At 42.7% G+C, this 25,644-nt stretch overlaps 1 protein-coding gene across 1 annotated transcript in view; it reads left to right on the top strand.

The window, feature by feature from the left end:
- The first annotated feature begins 13,423 nt into the window (after positions 1-13,423).
- b4galt2 (UDP-Gal:betaGlcNAc beta 1,4- galactosyltransferase, polypeptide 2) overlaps positions 13,424-25,644 on the top strand; it is a 176,412-nt gene continuing 164,191 nt past the window's right edge. Inside the window, exon 1 of the mRNA XM_083782225.1 lies at positions 13,424-14,456. Coding sequence (XP_083638351.1) covers positions 13,979-14,456 — 478 coding nt within the window. The 5' untranslated portion in view covers positions 13,424-13,978. The remainder of the gene's footprint in view (positions 14,457-25,644) is intronic.

Here is a 25,644-nt window from a genome sequence, read left to right as displayed (position 1 = left end):
CATTTGAGCCACGGACCACCATTTGATGAGATTTAGCCTTCCAGACCCAAACTAAAGAACTATTGATGTTGGCCAATGGTACCATTACGAGAGATAACAGGCCATCAAAATAACATTTTTTCTAATTGTGTAGACTCACTGGGAGAGAGAGAGAGGGGGAGAGAGGCGGGGCTCACTGACTGCCTGCATTCACATGCATGCGTCTCTCAACCATTCTGTCAAACTTCACAGTGCGTTAATCGCGCATTAAAAAAATTAGTGCCATTAAAAGGATTGTGAGTTAACTAGTTAATAGTGCGTTAACTTTGACAGCCCTAATTTATACATTATATATGATATAACCATGAGTGTCAACAACAGAGTGTGGAGGGGTGTTGTCCAGGGGATGTCCTTTTTTTTTTGACTGCTAGGTGTGTTTTGTCTTTTGTTTGTTTTTTCTTGTCTTTTTCTTTTGTGTAAGTCATGTGAATTTTGTATGCTTTATTGAAAAAATCATTAAAAAACTTTGACGACAAAAAAAGAAGCTCCACTCAGAGCAAAGCACAGCCTGCAGAGACCATACTGAAGAATCTAACTAATCTAACTAATTTACTAGCTTTAGTGCTAGAAGCTCCACTCAGAGCAAAGCACAGCCTGAAGACACCATACTAATAATCTAACTAACTTACTAGCTTAGTGCTAGAAGCTCCACTCAGAGCAAAGCACAGCCTGAAGACACCATACTAATAATCTAACTAACTTACTAGCTTAGTGCTAGAAGCTCCACTCAGAGCAAAGCACAGCCTGAAGACACCATACTAATAATCTAACTAACTTACTAGCTTAGTGCTGGAAGCTCCACTCGGAGCAAAGCACAGCCTGAAGACACCATACTGAAGAATCTCGGAAACGGCTGAAAATGAAGAAATAGCAGTAAGCATAGAGTGGTGGTGAGACACGCACGTGCGCGCACATAACCTTGGAGGCAGATATGTGTTGTGTTCCACATGAGTTGACTTACTTAGGCTTATTAAACAAAGCAGTGCTCCTCGCCCGAGGGCCCTGCTGACAACATCTGCTATGGTATGGCATCCAGTGATGGAGCCGTGAGATCAAGCTAAGGTTATATGTGCGTGCACGTACGCATGTGTGTGTGAGTGAGAGTGAGAGAGGGAGCGAGAGAGCACGAGTGTGTCCCACTGTCTCAATGTAGACGCACACATTTCATCTGCTCTGCTAAAGCATTATTGTGGACATGGGACAGCCTAGTTCTCACTTTGTTATACTATAAAGACTGATAAATGATTGAGGACAGTGAGTGACGAGCACATGAATGGCTATTCAAATTGAATATGCTTACTGACGGCTCACTGTCTGTGAGCCTGTTTTAGGTACTGTAGGTTATTTTTGGTGTGCGACGCAGCATAAATTAGTCATTATGGGTGTTACACAGACTAATCAATAACACAGGCTGGCAGTCTCACTCACGGCAGTGGGAGGGAGGGAAGAGTGAAAGCCCAAGGCGAGAGGAAGCCCAGGCCTGTGTCTTCCAATCAGATGCTTTGTCATTTATGTGCCCAGCAGAGAATGATGGCCACCCTAAAAACCATGTCATCTCACATCAGTAGAGAACACCCATAGACCGTGTTTGTACACAATGGCCAAGAATGCAGTCACCATCTGGGTGAACGAAGATTTTATTTTAAATCTCTAACAGTGTTTTTGCTCTAACAAATGAAAGCGTAAAATAGTAAGTAGGGCTGTGAATCTTTAGGTGTCCCACGATTCGATTCGATTCCGATTCTTGGGGTGACGATTCGATTCAAAAACGATCTTTTCGATTTTTCCGATTCTCGATTCAAAAAAGATTTCTTTCCGTTTCTAAAGCAGTTTTTTATTTTTATTAAAAACAATTAAATAGAATTTTAGCATGATCTACTCCAGTCTTCTGGCATGAAAGCAGAGTACATTTAGCAAAAAGCTTGTATAATTGTAAAGGTTTTATCAACTGAATGATTTAAACACACAAAGGTTAAATCCAAGAGTAAGAACATGTCTCATTTATTTAGCTTGCACAAATTTGAACCAGTACAAAAGTTACAATTTTTATTTATTTTTTGCACAAATGTACCTGTCAGGTACAGGTACATTTGTGCAAGAAAATAAATAAAAATAAAAATAAATAAAAATAGTAATAGTAAGTGTAAAGGTTGTGACATACCGCAATTCCCTTGTTCATTTGATGACTCTTTTTTTTCTTTTATTTTTTTGCCTTTATTGATAGATTACAGTAGACACAGCAAAGTTCGTCGGGATCGGGACTCGAACCCGCGACACACTGTCACGCTGGATTACCACGGTGCCTGGACCACTAAGACGGCCCAGGCCCAAGTTCTTGTATATTTTAATAACCATTTGAATCCCAGAAGAATCTATATTCTGGAAGGACAAGGACATATTCTGTCGGGTGGAAACCTCATGTCTAGAACAGTTACATGTCTGAAAAAAAAAACATGGCGCTTTGTGCCTCATTTCGAGCTTGTCGATCTACTTTAGATGCTTTTGTGTGACGCTGTAGTACACAAGTACAGTATGATCAAATAGGGCATTACATTTACAAAAAAAAAAGAAAAGAAAAAAAGTTAAAAAATGGAGATTCTGCCCGAAAGAAACTATATGCATTTGAATTTATAAGATGTGTGTCACTGATTGCTTCCACATTTTTTGGAGCAAAGTGCGTCCATTATCAGTCCAACACGGGGACACATCTTAACCCTATAATCACTGCTGTGTGTGTGGAACAGAGTCCTTACACTTCTACAGGCGAAATGTATTCATTCCCATTCAGACTCGCCCTGATCCTACTCATGCATTCATTCATTATAGAATCAGGGTTTCCATGAGGATGAGAGGGAGACAGTGGATGGAATCCGAGTCAGAGACAAAGAGTTATTGGGAAGTCCAAGGCAAATCTGCCCGACAACGGCAAAATAAATTGGGACGGAAACAACTCTGGGACGGAAATGTCTCTCTCACACCAGCGTACAAGTAGAGGTCAATCTCACTTGAGTCACAAACCATCTCTTACTGAACCACCTCCATACTGTATGGTTGACCCCAGACTTGATGAATTATTCAATATTCACTGTCACAAATTACCACTCGTCTGCCAACAAATTAAAGTTTTAACATGTAGATGTATCGTAGGTATTTGACCTAGCTTTTAGCTATAGCAGTTCACATGGAGTTCCGTGTGTGTGTGTGTGTGTGTCTCTCTCAAGGCTAAAAGCTTGGCATAGCGTATGCTTATGTCACAAGCCTGTCAACATGAAATATTAATGGAGTGTATACTCTCTTAAGGGTTAGATTTACAACGTGGAGATATTGGCCATGTCTCTTTCATTCATGTACAGTATCGCTGAACTATGATCACTACTAATTATACTGCATATCGTGTAGTACAGTACGCATATCATATCCCTTTATCATGCAAACGGATCAGAGTGGCTTGCAATGTAAAGAGAGAACATAACTGTACAGTGTATATATGTATATGTAATTTCTGTATGTATTATCTCATCCATCTTAATTAATTTACAGTAAAGGAGAATACCACCAAGGATTAACAATTCATAATGCTTTTTTATGCTCTAGGGCAGTGGTTCTCAACCATTTCTTGGACATCTTGTAATGCTGGGAATTCAAATGATGTGGAAAAAACACGCAAAGAAAAAATAATAATATACATTTCATTCTCATAAATAATAACTAACTATAACTATGATGTATATACATTTTGGAAGTCAGTGTTTGAACTGAGAAATCTGCCCCGCCCCGACATTCAGAAATCCAGTAAAGGCCGGGTTTTTATTAGGAATGGAAGAGGTCCACCCATACAATATACTAATATGTATTTGATCTCACAGCTAACACTTCTAACACGGTAGACGGACTTCCTGAAATAATTGCAAATCGTCGGGTGGAAACCTCAAATGTTCAGTTTCACTTTTCAGACATACTATACGAGAAATCATCAACGGTAGGAGCAGTGAAAGTGTATTTACAGGAAAAAACAGTGGGGGGGGGGGGGGGGTCATTTATGTTGGCAAGCTAGTAGACTTGTCTAGGTCCAGTACGTCGCAGATCGCAGACAGGTGCTCTTTTATGCCGGTAGGGAGTCTTTTTGATGGCTGGTGGTGGTTCCACATTTTCGTGGCATAATAGAATGAATTCATCCTCATGTCTGTACTGAATCTGGGGGGGGGGGGGGGGATGAGATCAGTAGAGCCCTGGTCTTGTACCCGTGGGCTCTTTTCACTCTTTTGAAGTAGTTTGACAGGTACATGGACAGCTGCGGACACTGACCGGTCCCTTGAGTATCTTGAAAACCAGGCCCATTGCTGCATGTATCATACGTCGTGAGATTTGTACATCGGCTATTTCCGACGCGCGACGTGTGACGGAGCATACTGTAGGTTAAGGCTTCACTTGTCTCCGTCTGTCTGTCTCTTCTGCTTGCTTTCTGAGTTCAGTTGTTGCCGTTGAGCCTGCGACGAATATTCCCCTGGAAGTGTCGATGTCGGTACATTCTCCTTATACACAGCACTGTGTGTCATCCAGATGTGAATATTGCTTACCCACGCCTCGGTAGTTTTCTTTGCTGAGCTTAAAGCCTGTCAGTGTGTCAGGTATCCGTCATCCAAACTGCAAGCACCCAGAGCTGTGTGTTATACCTACCTATAGCTGTAAAACACTGCCTGAACTTGGGTTGGAAAGTTGGAATCTGAGGTGTTATGGTACATGACACATTCAGCTCAACATGAATAACCCATTCGGAAACCTCGTATGAATCTGATCTCAGGTCAGAATGGGATAACAGGGTGGCAGGCTGTATGGCCTTGTGGTCTGAGTGACTGAATAACAGGGTGGCAGGCTGAAACGAAACAGTCCAAGGTTGCTGCAAAGCTGGTTGTTAACACCATATCAAACCAGGTCAAACCAGATGAGCCTTAGGGTCTTTCGTGTACACAATAATGCTCAGACAGGATTTAAACGTATATTTTAGCCCGGCCCTAACGTAACAACCAACAGCATTTCAGTATTGATGTGTTACTTGTGATACTTCAGTATTGATGTGTTACTTGTGATACTTAACTACAAAGATCTTAGTTTATTTTCCATACGTTTTCATGACACTACAACAAAGTAGGACACATTCATTTACAGAATCTTAAAAAAAAAAGAAAAAAGGAGATAAAGGGTTTCTGCCCGACAGCAGCGATATCCTCAGTGAGTTGGCTTTCACCCAGACATATTCATATTCGTGTTCCACCATTATAACATGGCTAATGAAAGTGTTTCCTTTCATGTTAAAGTGTTTCCTTTCATGTTAATCTGGCAATGAACTGATGTCGAGTGCAAAAGCTTTGCAATGGGTGACAGGTGACGGTGTCAAAACGAGGATGCTAATGGCCTTCTGTGGCACGGTCCAATGGCTTCTAAGAAAAGACCAAAAGAAAGTGGCTCTCTGTCTAACGAAGCAACGTTGTTGTAATGAGGATGATTTAGAGAGTTTAATTACAAAGAGATGCTCTAATAATCAGGGAGCTGCCTTCTTAACAAGGCAATGTGTGTAAAATAATGTTTTGAACTCTGAAGTCATTTGTCTCTCCATTGATTTCTTGTATAAAACTTCCAATCCCAGCATCCATATTCTGGGGGGGAACGTTGAAAATACGTGATCTACAAGTTTATGGCGCGCTGTGAACTTGTAGATATAGATGGCTATTTTTGGCAAAAAGATTTTGTGTAGACAGAAAAGGTCCCTGTGGCTCTCAAAGAAGATGAATATTTAGATTTGAATGAAGCTTCTAGGTCTATGCCCGCTATTTAGACTTGCACCTCCTACGGGTCTTTTGGATGTGCAGGAGTCCCTGCACATGTGCACTGTGCAGGAGTCTCATATATATATATATATATATATATATAAAAATAGCGGAAAAAACATGAGTGAGCGAGCACACTAATATAGTTATCCATGGCCTACGTATGACCTGAAGATATCTTGTGTGCGTGCTACTTGTGTTTACATTGTAGTACAGTAGGGGTTACATCTATCCTTTCCCATCCTGCTACTTGTGTTTACATTGTAGTACAGTAGGGCTTACATCTATCCTTTCGGACCTTTCCCATCCTGCACATTATTATGGTGATCTCATATAGGATGAGGATCAGGATAAACTCCATTGTCACCTGTGTACATGAGGTTATACCTAATCCAGCTGGTACAAGTATGTATTTTACATGAGGTTATACCTAATCCAGCTGGTACAAGTATGTATTTTACATGAGGTTATACCTAATCCAGCTGGTACAAGTATGTGTTGTACATGAGGTTATACCTAATCCAGCTGGTACAAGTATGTGTTGTACATGAGGTTATACCTAATCCAGCTGGTACAAGTATGTATTGTACATGAGGTTATACCTAATCCAGCTGGTACAAGTATGTGTTGTACATGAGGTTATACCTAATCCAGCTGGTACAAGTATGTATTGTACATGAGGTTATACCTAATCCAGCTGGTACAAGTATGTATTGTACATGAGGTTATACCTAATCCAGCTGGTACAGGTATGTATTGTACATGAGGTTATACCTAATCCAGCTGGTACAAGTATGTATTGTACATGAGGTTATACCTAATCCAGCTGGTACAAGTATGTATTGTACATGAGGTTATACCTAATCCAGCTGGTACAAGTATGTATTGTACATGAGGTTATACCTAATCCAGCTGGTACAAGTATGTATTGTACATGAGGTTATACCTAATCCAGCTGGTACAAGTATGTATTGTACATGAGGTTATACCTAATCCAGCTGGTACAGGTATGTGTTGTACATGAGGTTATACCTAATCCAGCTGGTACAAGTATGTATTGTACATGAGGTTATACCTAATCCAGCTGGTACAAGTATGTGTTGTACATGAGGTTATACCTAATCCAGCTGGTACAAGTATGTATTGTACATGAGGTTATACCTAATCCAGCTGGTACAAGTATGTATTGTACATGAGGTTATACCTAATCCAGCTGGTACAAGTATGTATTGTACATGAGGTTATACCTAATCCAGCTGGTACAAGTATGTATTGTACATGAGGTTATACCTAATCCAGCTGGTACAAGTATGTATTGTACATGAGGTTATACCTAATCCAGCTGGTACAAGTATGTATTGTACAGTCACCCTGACCTAGTTGGTACTAGTAAAAAAAAAATGTTTCTCCCGTTTTTGTAGGCCATCAGCTAGAATGCTAGATTATAGTCACCAATGTACACAGTTTTTTAATGTACAAAAAAACAAAACCCTTTTTTTATATATATATATTTTACATAATAGGTAGTACAACTAGGCAACTAGTAGAAATCACTAGAAGTGAAAGCCCTTTGTGGATACGGTCAGACAGAAAGCACAGCACTACTTCCTTTGGCCAACTAGTGTAATGGTAAATCTGACACGGTTGGCATCAAGCGGTCAGACAAACATTGTTGACCTCCAGGTCTTCCTTTCTGTCCCTTCTGTCCCTTGACACTTCTCCCCAGCTGGAGCAGCTTATCTAATGATCGTAATAACTAAAGGGCCTGTCTTCTCTTCTCTGCTCTGCCCTGGGCTGGGCTGGGCTGGGCTGGACTGCATGACCTGTGTGTCTTCTCCCATGGCATTATTATCAGGCCTGTCTCCATCATGCCATGTTGTAATTGTCGTACAGATAAGGGTGATGAATGACTTGATTGTGGTTTCAGAATTGAATATTGGACATTTTTCCTTTTGCAGTAGGTCCTTTAGGCTTTGTAAATAGAAAATGTACAGGGCAGATATGACTAATAACTTAACTATAAAAGCCTATTACTTAAATCTACAAGAAATGACAAGTACCGTATAATGTGCCAAAACAGGGCACATACAACAATTCTATACTTAGAATTTCTATTCATTTCATCCAGCAGTTTTTGCACAGATGAGTATAAACAATTGTAATGACTTTATTGCAAAATAATAGCTTAAAATGTACCTCAGCATCCCGAGTCTTACATAATTTCCTCGACTTGAACTGTGGGAGGTGCGGTCTTGGAATAGCAACGAACGAGAATGCTTTCCACTCTAGTTTCTCCTTCTCTCGTCTCCCCCTCTTTCACCCTTTCCATTGTTTTTGTCATTACTTTCTCACTTTCTCTCTCTGTTTTCATTACACTGGCTCCCTGTGTGTCGAATAATTGATTTCAAAATACTACTGTTGGTCTGGAAAGCTATGAATGGTTTAGGGCCAAAATACAAACTCCTAGAAAACTGTGGGTGTGCTGCCACTCTCTTAATTATTTAAAAACACAACTAAATACATTTCTGTTTGCCGCTGCCTTTGGCTGAGTTACTTTTCTTATTTCTTTCTTGTTTTTTTCAGGTGAAACCTGACATACATCTACTCATGAAATGTAGAAGGACCACAATGGAAACAAGCCTAGGCCCTATAGGGGCTTGGCCCAAAGCCTATTAATAAAGTAATCAATCAATAAATAGCAGCAAATTAAATGTAGATTGTATTTATTTATTTTGCTGGTGAAAACCGATGAAATAATCTGTATTATTTTGAGACTGTTCCGATACCGATATGGCATTTTTATGGCCAATTCCGATTATTTATGCTACGGAATAATCGTGCATCACTACTTTAACCCATTCTGACCGGGCACCCATTTTGGTGTTAGCATCATGTTATGCTTTATCTATTGAAAAATAGCAGATCTACAAGCTCATATCGCGCCACCGAGTGGCGCGATATGAGCTTGTAGGTCTGCTATTTTTGAAAAATCGAAGAACGACTGACATTTTTTAAATCTGATCTCAGGTCAGAATGGGTTAAACCAAACGCGGCTGAAACGGCGCAGCCAATGCAAAGTCATTGAGGTTGTGACACACAAACATACATGTTACTAAAATAATAATCAGACTAATATGGGGGAGGAGAACACAACGGAGACAGCGCTTCTTTCACCTGGCCAATATCACTATTCACTATGTGATAATTTCTTCTTTTTCCTATTCTGCGCTGTAATTGTATCGGCTATTTTTACTTTTTTCTTTAAAAACACAACTAAAGATCTTCCGTCTGCCGTTGCCTTGTGGATTGAGTTACCTTTCTTTATTTCTTTCACACGTGTTCCACACCCCCACAGGGAGTGCAGTGTGCCCGGTATCGAGTCGGGCGGACCCACGGTTCTCCAGAACCACCACAAAAGGCTCTGCTCAGGCTCTGCCAGTCGGAATCCCCTCAGTGGGAATCCCCTCACCTGTGCAATTTCCACCCTCTGCCTATTATTAGGTTCCCAAGTTGCATCATTCTCAAGTAGGACGGTAGCCGATGGGCACGTACAGGTCTAGTATACTCGGTGATAATAATAATGTCGTAGGACCCACATCATCATTCTTTAGTGGTTTATGTAACTGCAGCCAGGCAGGATCAGCAGTCTGCTCATTCGCCTTCCCCATTCAGTGTTAGAAACGTATTAAATAAAGATAGACGGTAAAGGCTCTACTTCAAACATTTTCATAGCATTTTTTAATTGGCACACCATTATTGCTGTAATAAAAGGACTTTTAGGTGAATTATAGAAATCCTCAAATAAAGGGATCAAAAGGGTGGTTAGTATTCTGTCTGTCTGCCCCATCTCATTCTCCTCGTAAAAAAATATCGTTTCTGTCGGGTGGAAACCTCATAATGTCCAAAACTGATGCAAATGCAAAAGTGTCAGATCTGCTACTTTTGATGCTTTTGTGTGACGCTGTAGTGTGATCAAGTAGGGCGTTCATTAAAAGAAAAATGGCGGATAAGGAATAAAGCAGCAGAAAGCAGTACTGTTTGAGTGAATGACTGGCCTGGGTTTACAGCTGACCAGCCATGGTTTATATACCAAGCGTTCTCTCTGGCCCTCTGTAGGCTACCTTTTTTATTTAGCAATGCTTCAATCATGAATAAAATACATGAACAGGAAAGCCTGTTCAAAGCGGAAGACTTTTCCGATGTTCGGAAGGATCGACGACCTTGCAGGCGTATGCAAAGGCTAAAGTGATATTACTTTTTTATAGCATATTTTGTAGACATACAATAGCACAGTGTATAGTTTTATCGTACATATATTGTACTGTTAGACGGACGCTAGGTTCTTAGTTTACTCTCGATCCTAGATGACTATTTCTATGTATTTGATGTATAACCATGTGTTGTTCTTGCTTACGCTCTGGATTAAGAGTGTCTCCTAAATGCCTAAATTGTAGATGTAATGGCCTTCAGCCAGGAGGAGTCGGGGATCGAACCTGGAGCAAGAACCTTCTGATTCTTCTCTATACCTGAGCCCTGCTGATATCTGAGTGGGTCTAGATATTGGAATGTAGTCTCGGAATCGTAAGGTCAACCACTTGGTACTATTATTAACCCATGACTAGCTACCCCCCCCAAGCACCAGAAACTGTATTTCCCCCCCATGGAGATTAACCTGGGAGTCAAGTGGCCACAATTGAGCAGTAGTAATAAGGCTGGGGCTGAAACGATGCTGCCCGACAGACTTTGGAGCTCCACCATGGTACATTGCAGACAGACTTTGGAGCTCCACCATGGTACATTGCAGACAGACTTTGGAGCTCCACCATGGTACATTGCAGACAGACTTTGGAGCTCCACCATGGTACACATTGGAGCTCCACCATGGTACATTGCATGCCAGCATGTTTAGTGCCACTGCAGAACGTGGCACCGTGGGGAATATGAAGCTGACCTAAATCCAGGGTTGAGGGTGAGTGTGATCTGTGATGCGGTGCACTCCACTCCCTTGGTCAGCACAAACACCACCTCTCCTGAACTCGCATGTCAGGTGTGTGTGCGCGCTCGCGCACATCGCATAGGTTTTAAGTACCGTAACTAAGTACGGTACATTACATTTTACTTCAGTACTGTACTTGAGGTATTTTTTACTTTACTTTACTTTCCAATTTTCAGTACATCTGAGAGTTAAATTTGACTCCATAACAATTATTTGACTTTGTAGATTTTGATCATTATATGACAAAACAAAACAAACATTTTGAACATTTGACAATAGCTGATCTACAAGATCGCAATGCGACACATTGTGAGCTTGTTTCAAAAGATTTTTTTATATTTGAAAACTTGTGAAATGGGACCCTTCTACTTACTGTACTTTAAATACAGTTTGATACAAATACTTTTGTACTTTTACTCAAATTCATTTTGAATTCCGGACTTCTACTTGTAACTTGTAATAGTATTTCCTACATTGCAGTATTGATACTTGTGAGTGCTTTTTCCCACCAGTGTCTCACGCACGCACGCACGCACGCACGCACGCACGCACGCACGCACGCACGCAGACAGACAATGAGACGGTAACACCCCTTGAGGCTCAGCCTTGGCAGTGCATATGCTGTGCGGTCCACTGGAGAAAAAGAGCCACGCAGCAGAAGGCAGTCGGCTCGCTGGTCATACACCGGCCATCAGGCAAATCGCTGAATGCGTGTTCTTTTGTGCTGCGTCATGCCTCTGCAAACAGCTCGGAGACCAGCTGAATGTACAATGCCAATTTGCGTTACCTTTTTTCGACTTATGTCATTTGCAACAGCGGCTGTGAAAGAAATTATATAGAAACATGTGGCTATTTATAGCATGACTTAAACATGAGTGATAAAGATTAGAAAGCGGTAGTCTACGCGAGAGCTAAAATGGACTCGGTGTGAATATGGTGATAGTCTTGCATGAATGAATATTCTATCGTAAAGATATGCCAGTACTCGTCAGCACCTCATCCATATTTTATACGTTCACTAATCAAAAGAATATGCAGTAGCAGCTTGACAAGCTCACTGCAAGCTTGTGCATCTGCTAAAAAGTTCAGAAAATATCGAAGAATTATTTAAATTATTATTCTTTTATTATTATTATTATTTACTTTTGTATTACTTTTGTTTTTTACATACTACTTCTCTTCTGGGGGTCCTTGGCACAACATCTTGTCAGATGGGGGTCCTCTCCTCAGTCAAATACATATCAACTTAGAGGTCACAGACATGAAAACAGCTCTACATATTCTGTTACCAGACTTCTCTCTCCCCTCCGACAACTTATTGGCCTTGCAGTGTGTCCGTGTTTGTGACCTGTCCTTGTCCTCCTCCCTCCCAGAGGAGAAAGACCTGTGAGATGATCCCTATTTGCACTGTCCTGTCCTGTCCTGTCTTCAAGGCGTGCGTGCGTGCGTGCCACGTGCATGTGCTACGCAGACTCCTCATTAACCCATGTTGACCTGGGAACGATTCTGCAAATGTCTTCTAAATCCTGACCGTTTTCTTGAAAAAGCAGTTTTTCTATGTCAGTCGTTCTCAAACACTTTCATGTCACTTTTCACGATTCTTCAAAAATAGCAGACCTACAAGCTCGTAGATCTGCTATTTTTCAATAGCTAAAGCATAACATAATGCTAACACCTAAAGGGGTTCCTACCCAAAATGGGTTAATAAACTTCTCATCATATTTACTTAATGTTAGTTGCAATTATCATGAGCAGATTTTTTTGTAAATTATGCTGCCATACTTTTTTTAGTATGCTTCTACTGGAGGGAAGCATGTGGTGTGAGTGACCTTGCAAAATCGGTATCGGCGTCATCAGATAATGGTAACATAATGAAACTTCATGTCCAAACCTTAAATCCAAAAGTATCTAAAGTAGTGTGTAGTGTGTGCTGCTGTAGTATGGTGTTATTTTACGAGAAAACACCCAACAGTTAAAATATGGAGATAAGAGGTGTCCCAATTGTTGTCTCATTCTATTATAACTGCTTTTTTTGAGCCACTCGGCTGGAAAATTGACTTGGCATGTCAGTTTTGCTCAACAGCCCTACCCGAGGCTGCTTATTTGTTTGTGTCCATTCGATTCTCTCCATTGCCGTTGCTGTTGTGTACGTGTAAAAATTCCTTGAAGATAGAATTTGTTTTTCTACATAAGCCTTATGTTAGTTGTGTAGTCTGTATGACGAATAGTGAAAATAGCCCATCTACAACCTCACAACACACGTCACGTTTTGAAAATTTCAGAAAATGTTTGGCCATAATTAACGTGTGCATTTCTTGTGTACATTTTTTGGAATATATGTGGTTGTTTTCCATTATATGCATGCTTCATTTGACGTAAAAAATAATAATAAGTAATTAATGTTATTGCAGTTATAACAGTGTGTCTCTTTTATACAAAGCTATCCATCCTCATAGTTGAACACATGAGCAGTCAGCGTAAGATGGATTTAATGTTATCTTGATTTATTTAATTAATCTCTTCCCTTTCCATTTCATTTCTAGTTGTCGGGGTTGCCAACCAACTGCACACGGAGGGAGATTAAAGCAGAGGCATTCCAAATGACTCATCAGGAGGTCCCAGCACTGATGACTGCTGGGCAGCAGTGGACCACCGCAGACCTCAGGTCAGCTACTCCTTCCTAAAGCACCAACATTTGGACTGACTTTAAGTTTGCGGGACACCAACCAACTGACTTCAGTACGTGTAGATGAGCAGCTGTGGGTCTGGACCAGGGGGGACCCTGTAAGGCCTTCTCATCAGCCCCCCGGGTCAGTCAGATGGATAGAGTGACCGTCAGTGTGTCCACAGTGGGGTTTTGATCATGTGGCCGTCATCAGAACCGGACCAGAGGCAACCGAGCACCAGAACCGCTGGCCCTCGATGACTCCCTGTGATCGGTGACCATCCATGCATGCCCCGCCCCCCTGCAGAAGTCACACCTCCTCCGTATATTGCCAAGGAGCACACATGTCCCCGCGGAGGATCTAGCCGCAGCAGGGGGTGATCGTAGCGCCGCAGCGTAGCGTGGGGTCGGTCAGGTCAGGTCGGGCCTGTGGGGTCCTGTCTGGATGAGTGCATGCGCGTAGCCGTGTGGCGCCAGCTGTGCGGCGCCAGCTGTGTGGCCGGCGTCGTCCTCCTCCTCCGTCGTCCGTCGTCGGGCGCCAGCCTGCCGGGGGGGCGGCCCCCTCCCCCGCGGCCGGCCGGCCCCGCGGCCACAGCCATGACCCGGCTGATGCTGGGCCGCACGCTGGAGCGGATCTGTAAGGGCGTCCTGGTGCTCTGCCTGCTCCACTTCCTCATCATGATGATCCTGTACCTGGACGTCTACACGCAGCGCTTCGACTTCTTCAGCCGCTTCAACGCCAACGGCGGCGGCGGCCGCAACGGCTCCCGCGGCGGCGCCAACGGCACGGCGGGGAGCGGCGGCGGCGGCGGCCACCACTACTACTACTACTACAACCTGTCGCGGCCCAACGCCACGCTGCAGGCCCCCGCCGACCACACGCCTTCGCCCAAGCCTCTGCCGCCGTGCCCCGAGATCCCCGCCGGACTGGGTGAGTTCATTGCTGTCCTTTTTTGTTTTGTTCAACCTGTACCTTCAAACGGCTTTTTGGGAGCATGTCGTGTTATATAAGCTAGTGGCACTTCTCAAACCTTTTTAGTTGGTTTTTACGGGTCCATTTTGGTTCCATTTGGTTCTGTACACTGAGTTACAGACTTGTTGGTCGCTAAGCATCTATCAGTCATTTAGCTGGGGACCCCCTGGAACGCCCTCAAGGACCTCTGGGGGTCCCCTGACCATGTGAGAACCACAGCACACACAACAATCTGAATTCCAGAATATTGTACCTATAATGACCACAATATGGACACCAGTTTTAAAGATGATGATGATGACATCTTATTGTTTATTGATTTGCATCAACAGTAAAACATTTGCAGCACAGGTAGACAAAAATAACAGTGCATAACTTCACAATCACATGAATTATACACAACGAGGCCCTTGAATGGTCTGGAATTATGCTCCACATTTTAATTTGAGGTTTGAGTGAGTGGAGCACAAAAGAGTGCCTCGAACGATTCAATCACGGCACGGAAGCCTAGACAGTATCTCCTGTTTAATTCGTAGCAATTCATAGTCACTGACTGTTCAGGTGGCTGTACTGGGATCAGAGACAACAATGCTGTTAGTGTTGGCGTCCTTAATGCGGTAGCCCGAGATTCTCAAGTGTTTGGCTTAACAATCTCTGAGCAGATTTTCATTCGGTGGAGCAGTTTTGACTTTAACAGTTTGACTGCGGAAAACGATTTACCGGACTTTTAATCAACCCCCCTTCACTGCCGAGATTGTTGTATTACCTTTAGAGCATACGCTGAATTATTTGGGCTTTTAATCCGCGAAAATCCAGCAAAAAAAGCTCCCCTGGTTTGTTATGATCCGAGTGTAGCATCCACATCTTGGTGCACCCGGAAGACGCACACAAGACTGGTCTTAATGAGGCGTTGCACCCCATTCGTTTACATTGGCCTCAATTTCCCAGAAGCCCTAGCAGCCCACAGCATGTGACGATTTCCGTTTTTTTTTATCACAACAGATGCACCTACTCTCTTTCTCCGCGGCGAAGAAGAATTTTATTTTTTTTGTTTACATTACGGCGGATTAAACACATAAAACAAAACTCGCGTATGTCCGATATGGCAGCGACATTAACCTGGAGTAATCCATTCAAAGCACGGAAACTGTTAAAGCAATGGAACAAAACACTGGAGATTGATGCTGCGCAGTGTGTGCTGCCTTTGGTCTGTGGTTCCGCCGTGATTCATTCCCTCGCTCTAATGAGTGATTCCTCAGCATAAACGACAACATGAACGACTCGCTCCCCCTTTTTCCTTCCATTTCTCTCACTTTAAGTTTTTCATATTTTCTGCTCCACGGCAGCTGGTTATTTGTGGGTGGAGAGATCACAGCTTGCATTTTCACGGCTACGCCACTACGCAGCTTCTTGTTTGTTTTTGTTTGCTCAGAGAACTGTGAAGTATTCTTTTTTTGTGTGGAACAAAGCCAAGTCATCATTTGTCGCTGTGAGGAATTTTCACATCTGTTGAAAGAAAGCAGAGCTCCACTGCTGGGTTATTGGACAGTAGAAGACAGAACATCTTACGTCACATTAGTTAAACACTAAGACAAATGGCATATGAGTCATGGGGCTGTATTTTGCGTAATGCTTTTTGGCCACTCAGAATAGCCAAAATGGTAAATGGTGCATTTATATAGCGCCTTTATCCATGGCATTGATCACGCCTCCAGGTCTTAAGTTAAGTAATAAGATTTGGTACTTAAGACACGTAAAATACAGCCCTTATAGTTTCTAGATTTACTGCTAGGACTTGCTAGACTTGCTATTAGTATCTATTATTGTTATAAATAGGAGGGGTGAGATCTTTGAAACCAGGGGGGAGACATTTTCTACCGTCCGACTAAATGCTTTAACAGTCTAATTTCAATTAGTGGGAGAGCTACTGCAATTGGGACTGTTTCTTCTTTTCTGGGGAGCCTGAAACATTAAATGGATTTAAGTCTTCACCCATACACACTCACGGCTAAAACTATTGGCACGCGCACATGCACACACAGGCACGCACACATACACACATAATATATTTTTTGTAGGATTGTAAATGTAGGTGACTACATTATTGGCTGTGGTCATTCATATGTGAGTGTAGCCAGGTTGATGATATAAAATACTTATATAACAGTTCTGTTTGCAGTGAGTGACTTTGTGAGCTTTAGACCGTCACATGCTCACGCACTGCGCGCACACACGCACGCACACACGCACCCACGGACGCTTGTTTCAGTATCATTCACCCTCTCCAATATCAGAGGTTGATGGAGTCTCTCTAAGTCCAAGCTTCGCTAGATCCATAATTACATGATACAGGACTCTTCCCTCTCTCTCTCTCTCTCTCTCTCTCTCTCTCTGTCTCTCCTTCTCTCTCTGTCTCTCTCCCCCTCCCTCGCTCCATATCTTGATTTCCTTCCTGTGTCTGGGCCTCTCTCTCTGATGCACGTTCAAACACACACTACAGATAATGGAACACGTGGATTACCTCCCATCAGTTGAAGTGACCCCACTTTCATCTGGTAAACCACTTTAACCCTGGTGTCCCTATTTTGGAAATGTCATTATTCGAGGGATGACTTCCGCACACCCGGTTCAATTTCATAGCAAGGTGCGTATAGGTCCTGGCAGAACGGCAAACGTTTTGAGGAAGGAGGAGAGACCCGGCAGATGCCTGAAGAAGGCCGAAAGGCCGAAACGTTGCTACCCCTCTTAAAATAAACTTCTTGAACCAGCAAGTGGCGGTGTGCCTGGAAATGTCATTACGAACTCAGTGAGCACTAACTATGAGACCCTGCAGATCATGTCTGTGTGTGTGTGTGTGTGTGTGTCTGTCTGTGTGTGTCCCGCTGTTACACCACCCGCCCGCCACCAGAGGGCGCAGCTGTAGCACACAAAACACACACACGCAAAACTTAAAAACTTAAAAAAACTTAACTTAAAAAAAACTTAACTTAAAATGAAAAAGAAAAAACTTAACTTAAGTAAAAAACTTTAAAAACACTTAACTTCAAAAAACTTAACTTCAAAATAAAATCTTAAAAAAACACAAAAAAGAGAACTTTAAAAAGAAAACCTTAAAAAAGTATGTAATTTATTCTAATTGTTGTTATTGCCATTTACGAGCTGCGTTCGCTTCCCGCGTTTGCGCGTCTTACTTGTTATAGCATTGTGATTTGTGGCGGACTGTAAGCTTGCAGATAGAGCCCAACGATATGTTCTGTAGATTTGGCCGATATATTGGCCATTATTTGACATTTTCTTTTGTATTATGCAGTTGATTTTAATCACGTTACTTGCTATTTTCAATTATTGTTCTGACCTTTTTGAATCTCGTCCTTGACTTCCCCATATTCCAGTAACCTAAAACTGTCACTAACACTAAAGCTAATACAAATTGGACTACATTTTTTTTTCTCCCCACTAGCAAACCCACTTTAATGACTAAAACGAAAGTAAAAAGTAAAGTTCTGAAAATGAAATAAAAATGCAAACTAATGAAAAATTCTAAAGTATAACCTTGCATGCTAGACAACTCCTCCCCTCCACATAACACCAATGAATATCAGGGGGGGGAAAATGCCTTTCACCACTTTAACGCATTCTGACCGGGCACCCATTTTGGTGTCAGCATCATGTTATGCTTTAGCTATTGAAAAATAGCAGATCTACAAGCTCATATCGCGCCACCGAGTGGCGCGCTACGAGCTTGTAGGTCTGCTATTTTTGAAAAATCGAAGAGCGACTGACATTTTTTAGAATCTGATCTCAGGTCAGAATGGGTTAATCAGACCAGTGTGTGTCCAGTGGAATCCTCGTATGAATCTGATCTCAGGTCAGAATGGGTTAACGCATGCTTCAAAGTCAGAGTTCACAGGAAAATCAAAGCTGCACTAGATATTTCCCCACTGACCGTGTTCATACTTGATATTTCACTGTATCAGAATTATTGACTTGAGATATTCGTGGCTGGGGGATATTTCATAGCATCAAAGTTCTGTTATGCCTTATTCCAGGGATCTTCAAAGCCGTGGGGGGGGGAAACGGGGAGTTATATATGCCTGCAAATTAACCCATTTTGGGCGTTATGTCATGCTTTAGCTATTGAAAAATAGCAGATCTACAAGCTCGTAGCGCGCCACTCAGTGGCGCGCTACGAGCTTGTAGATCTGCTATTTTTGAAAAATCGAAAAACGACTGACATAGCCTTTTCAGAAAACTGTCAGGATGTAGAAGACATTTTTAGAATCTGATCTCAGGCCTAAATGGCTTAACCACTGAAACCCTATATACCTTTTTGACACCATCTCTGCAGCCCCCATTGTGCAAAATATACTCCCGTCTGTGTTGTACTCGATAATATATACCTGTAGTGAGCTCCAGACCACAACATGCATCGCGTGCTTCTTCACGCCACCCATTTGGTTCGGTCCCTTCACCAATGATCACACGCGTTGTATACTTTGTTGCTCCATCGCACACGCTGCCACCGCGGCTCCAGGAAGCCCTGTCTGTCGGCTCATTCCCTGTAATGCCATCATTTTTGTTCAATCGCTAGTCACTGTTGTTCATGTTGCATTGATGTAGCGAGAAGAGAGACACGCAGAGGTTGAAATAACCTATTTTGGACGGGAACCCCTTTTGGTGTTGGCATCATGTCATGCTTTAGCTATCGGAAAATAGCAGATCTACAAGTGGGGTGGGTCTGCTATTTTTGAAAAATCGAAGAACGACTGACATAGAAACACAGCTTTTTCAGAAAACTGCCAGGACGTAGAAGACATTTTTAGAATCTGATCTCAGGTCAGAATGGGATAAAGGCGATTGGCATGTGGCAGAAAGACAAGCGCTGAAAAGAGGGGAAAGGCAACATTGCATAGAATTATGGAGATCAAGCTGTGACTGGGGAGAGACTGTCTACTGTCACGGAGAACAAAACAATGGAAATCCGACCAATTTCCATTCCCATCTTTTCCAATCGCGCCGGCAATCGGCTCTAACCAAAAACCACATGCTTCAGTTTAGACTGCCAGCGGTCTGTTCTGCATTCTGCTGGGACGAGTGCAAATGTATCGCTAAAAAGGATCACTAAATCAGCCACACATCCTGCATGCTCTGTAATGTGTGCTATTGGAATATCTCAAGACACCGCTCTCTTGTGTTGATCACTGTCAGTGCATTTTTTTCAATCTTCCGTTTATAAAGATGGCACATCATTAACGTTCTCTCTCTCTCTTTTTTTTTTAAATATTTTGGGGATTTTTCTGTCTTTATTTATAGATTGTAGTAGAGATGGACATGGGAAACGGGGGGGGGGAGAGAGAGATGGGCAGAGACATGCAGCAAAGACCTTTGTGAACGGGACTCGAACAGGCTACTCATGATCCTAGGCCCGCAAGGCCAGCGCTCCGGGCCATGATTAACATTCTCATGAAGGGAGACCGATCAGTGATGTTCAGTAGAGCTGTGGGATCAGCTGTTTTCGCTTGTCTCTCTCTCAACCCCCCCCCCAACCCACCGAGGAACGAGAGAGTGCCGCATATCGGCATGCAGATCGGGTACACTCACCCTTTAATTTGTCCTAAATCTTTCCCTGCCTGTCATAGACGGCTAGCCTCCTACTACACAGAGCCATTTAATAAGATAGAAGACCGTACGATATCATCAGTAGACTGATAGGTTTCTGAGCTATCCACAGCCCACCTCTGAGACGCAGAGCAGAACTAGAACGGAAATGGTGCAATTTTTTTTAAATTGAGCATTAGAGAGAGAGGACCAATTTACATGAAGATAAGTAAAAAAAAATTGTGAAGTGTCTCGACAGATTAATAATTGGCCTGGTCCTCATCATCCAGCTGGAGCTTTACGTAACCGAAGAGATGGGCGCGCCATCCTTTCCCCCAAAAAGACATCGTGGATGACAGACTTGTGGCCTTTACTCTTTATCAAAGCTGCTCTGACGCCAAGCGTCATCCATCACTTCCCTCACAGCGTTGGTCTTTGCGGGAGACTGCACGGATCTCCTCACTAATTAACACGTTAAGACCTGAGACTGATTCCTAGAATGGCTTCTAAAGTGGTCAGTGGTGCTCAACCCTTTTCATGTCAAGGACCCCCAAAAATATATGTAATTGGCCGCCGACCCCCATCTGAAAATGTATTGTTCCAGGGACCCAAAGATTTGAGTTAGAAACGTTCGCTCTGAAAGAATATTAATTCAAAGATTTGCATTTTCATGATTTAAAAAAATATATTGCGGCACTCGGTGCCGCGCTATAAGCTTATAGATCTGCTATTTTTCAACAGCTAAAAGCGTAACATAATGCTTAAAACACCAAAAGGGTTTCCCGTCCAGAATGGACCTGAGGCGGATTCTATGAATGCCTTCTGAATCTGATAGTTTGCACACTTTCAAGATTCTTTTCAAAAATGTTCAAAAATCGCAGATGCGAGGTTGTATATGTGCTATTTTTAAATCGCCAACGCAGAAGTCTGAAATGACAAATGCTTTTCCGGTTTTAATGGGTTAGTGGAAAAAAAAAACGTCACAATGTGGAAGAAATCACAAAATGTCTTGCTGAATATGTTACTCCAATTTCGGTTTCTCTCATACACTTTGATGTTTTAATTAGTGAGATGAAAATAAAGAAAAGGAAAGAAAGAACTCCCTGCCATGTTTTTATACTCACACATGAATTCCTGAATGCTGATTTAGCCTAATCAACACATCAGCCGATTATGTAAACATATAAATATTCACATTTTGTGCATCAAAGCTTCCTTCAGCTTTTATAATGAGGTAGAACTTAAACCCTTTGCATCGTGGGAACTTAATAGATACTTAGATTGTTGTGACGTTTTTTGTAGCCCCTCCATCTTGTTTAATTTGATTTGACATGATTCAAAGCGCAATACAAAGAAAGTTAACAGAGGGATGCACCGAAAGGGAAATTCTTGGCCGAAACTGAATACCGAATATAGCTATCTTTTTTTCCTACCATTGTTGGCATGGCCGTACCTTAAAGCTACCTGATTTATGGCAAAATAAATGGTTATGGCAAAACTTAACTTAAATAATAATCACTATTATGGGTCCATAAAACATTTATTCAGCTCTTTTGAATGCATTCATTGCGTACACTATTCGGTGATATATTTTCTGCCTATTTTGGCCGAAACCGAATAGGCATCACTAGGCTCTCATCACTGTTCTAAGGTTCTCTGATTCCATTGTTTTGGTCAGGAACCTGCAGTTTTTGGAGGTTTTAAATCCATGCCAGGTGCACAGTTGTGGCTCATCACAGTTGTGGCTCATCCCGCCCCCCCCTCTCTCTCTCTCTCTCTCTCTGTTTGTGATGGAGTGGGTGCCCCAGGGCCTGTGGGGTGTAATGAGCAGGAAGGCAGAGAAAGACTGAGTGTGTCTGTGATCCAGTCACAGGTGCAGAGAGAGAGAGAGAGAGAGAGAGAGGGATAGAGAGAGAGAGAGAGAGAGAGGGATAGAGAGAGAGAGAGAGAGAGAGGGAGGGATGAGAGAAGAGAGAAATAAACAGTGTCAGTGGAGAAAAGTGCCTGCAAGAGAGAGAGAGAGAGAGGTGTAGAGGGATCGATCCGAATGAGTCAGGGGGAGAGGGGGGGAGGGTGGGGGGGGAGGGGGGGGGAGGGATGGAGGGAGGCAAGCAGGTGGAGAGGTGAGAGGGTGGTGAGGCCCCAAACAGAGACCTTGGATAGCACACACCCCCCCACCGCAGCCAGGCTGTGGGAATGGTGGATGGTAGCCACTCACGCAGGCAGCACCTGTCAGCTGGTGTTCCAGGACAGCCAAGGTCTTGTTTGTTTGTTACTGTGTGTGTGTGTGTGTGTGTGTGTGTGTCGCGCGCACATGTCGTGCACAGGCATATATGTGTTGTGTGTGTGTGTGTGTGTGTGCTTGCGCATGTCACAAGTTGTGATATCTAGTAAGAGTTGTATTTGGGTACTGGCACTGGCAGAGGATTTGTATCCATGTTTGAAAGCATTTGGCATCTTCCATTAGTCTAGCTGGGGTGCAATAGCCTGATCATAATACACACTCAATTATTTTCCAGTCTGTATCAGCCACATTGCTATTGGCATGCAGTAATTCTTTACTGAACATTATTTCAGGATTCTATTAGCCTATATATCTCCTCTCGACAAGTAAAAAAAAACATGCACTTCCATGTGGCTGAATGCTGTAGAAAAAATATGCATTCACACCTGCACCGAATCGTAATCGAGTGCGATTGGAAGCGAAGCGAAACCCCCGTTTTTGCTCGGAGTATAATGCCGTTCTTTGATACGCATTAGAATTTGAATGAGCCTTCACACCTGCCAAACGAAGTGCACTTCGTTTTAATCGCAGCAAAGCTCTGGTGTGAATGTCACCTAATATTGTCCCCGCTGTTCTACATGCTGCCAACCCAGGTGAAGAAATCACAGAATGAGGCTTTTAAGCTTTGTTTTTTATTATGAAACATCCCAGACTGTTAAGATTTAAGAGGCTATTTTCGCAAATTCATGCTGCCTTCTGTGAAATCCAAATGACTTAAATCAGTCGTGACGACGGAGAAATTGAATCCTGCACTGACTGGCAAATGAAAATTGGGGCGACCCACAGCTAGCACGCTGCTCTGGATAGGACCAGAGAGATGCAGCAGATAGTTTCAGCTTCCACAGGGAAATGAAGAGGGTTAAGCAAGTACTGGACCGGAGCTGTATCATTTGAAACGCCGTCGGATTGAGAGATATTGAGTTTCCACAATTTCCCCATTTAACCACAAAGTATATACGGTAACAATATTTCCAGTGTCCCAGAACTAGCCTTTCTTATATTATTGTGTCCCTCTCTCTTTGTTTTTCATTTTCACCATCTCGCCGAGATAACACTGGCAAGGAATATCATTTATTCTGATAACCGCAAGAACGCACGTACAATGCCACGTACCTTCTCTCACATCTCTCTGCAGGCTTAACGTGGCCAACATAATGAAAGGAAACCTAAGAAAAAAACATGCATTACATAAAATGTAATGCAATGGTGCACAGTGGCAATTTGTGCTCGTTGAGATGCTGTGACGTTGAAAGTTGCTCTTGACAGATAAAGGATGTACAGTATGTCGTGGAACAGTTTTATTAGATGTAATAATGATGCAGTGATTATACAGTGCATCCATTACACTGATGACTGCTCATAGATTTGAACTTAATCACGATGAGACTGAGACAGGCCTGCTTGTTCGTGTTTCGTCTCTTCACTAAATGTTGAGCTCTGTGTTATGTTACCGTTGGCTGTGATGGGTATTCTATTGGTGTGGAAACCAGTGTTCATTTTGTCACAAAAGCTTGATTTGGTTATGAATGGAATTTTATTCCATTTATAACCCTCACATTAATTTTTAGTCATCTGAAATGTTTTAGTCTGGTTTTAGTTAACACAATTTAGTCGACTAAAATCTATTGTTGGCAGGCCTTGATGGTGTTGTAATGTCTTAATTAAGCTTTGTGCCAAAAATAGACAATCTACAGGCTCACAGAGCGGTGTGAGCTTGTAGATCAGGTAATTTCGGAGCGTGACACCAATAACTGGTTTTTAGTTCTGCTGGTTATCTTCTGCACGTGTCCGTCCCGAACATTTTCGTCGAGATATAATAATTCGTTGATCAAATTGTCAATATATTTAGTCACAGTTTTAGTCATCATAGCTTAGTTTTTATTACGTTTTCGTCAGTGAAAAAAGGTAGACGACGAACATTTTCCGCCATAGTTGTAGTCGACAGAATTAACACTGGTGGGAACGTAGTTAAAGATCGTGTTGTAAGGTTCCTTACAGGCTATCCTAAATGCAAGTTTGAGACTTTAAAGGCGTCGTAAATACGTTTACGACGTGGTCATCATATCGTCTAACAATGGAGGCCAAAAACTCCCCCCTGTCAGGTGTAAAGGAGCAACTTGGACACTCAGGCATGAAGGAAGCATGAGTTCAAGTCCGTTGCTCTCCCCAGGTTGGCAGAGGGTGTGTAGAGCCCAGGATCACATTAGATAATTGACACAGGGGTGAAAAATGGGTTACAAAATCATGGGATAAAAATTATTAAAAAAAAAAAAACAATGGAGGCCAAAAAAAATGGGCAAATTCTCATTTCTGTGTGTTTTTATACCAAAAGCCCATAACAATATTACCTTTTCCTTAGTCCAGTGATTCTCAAACTTTGACGTGTCAAGGATCCCCCAAATTGACCTGGCCTCATAGGGTGGAGTCACTGGAGATTCCTCCCCACATATGAGTCTGGACTTCTGCCCATAGGCAGCATGAAAAGTGGGCGTTAGTAGTTGCCTTGACAGACAGACCCATCTAGCCAATCAGCGTAACAAATGCTTCAGTGACTCCAGTCCATGCTACATATGAGGCTGGCCAAGCCAGGCTACCCCAGGGGTCCCCGCCCGGACCCCAGAACCACTGCGTCCACACAGGCCTGCTTCTATAGTGAGTGAGGATGGAAGTGTGAAATGCACTTAGCAGAACACTGTATTGAACGTATCATCAACAGCGCAGACACCAAGTATAGCGAGCTGTGGCCATGAAAAACACGAGTGCTGTAACCGTAGTCTTTCAATATATAGTCGGGGCGGAAACCTCTTAGCTTTCCACCCGACGGAGACGGAGATATATTGTATATGGTGTGAGAGAGAACGGCTTTAAACGCCCACGTCTTATTGACCGCGATCACACGGCAGCCATTTTGCTCTTGCATCATCCTCGGGGGAGCTGGGAAACAACACTCCCCCCCCCCCCCCCCCCCCCCCCCCCCCCTTCCCCGGCGAGAATGGATTGCTGAAGGGTAGAATGGAGATGCAGCACAGCACAGCATGGCATTTGGCTCAGTTTAAACACGGAACGAATGGCATTGGCAACAATGGCACAATGCACAGCGCAATTAAACACACACATGAATGATGTCGTATTTCAGCAAAACATGAAGTAGCTCTTACAAGAAAATGTAGCTTAGGTCAAGACCCGTTATGTTGCCGTTCATTTCTGAAAAGTATTCGGACCTGAGATCAGATTAAAAATAATTCTACATCCTGACAGGATTTT

This window comes from Protomyctophum parallelum, assembly GCF_964188405.1.
Source record: "Protomyctophum parallelum genome assembly, chromosome: 14".
NCBI lineage: Eukaryota > Metazoa > Chordata > Actinopteri > Myctophiformes > Myctophidae > Protomyctophum > Protomyctophum parallelum.
This window is presented reverse-complemented; position numbering and strand designations above follow the sequence as displayed.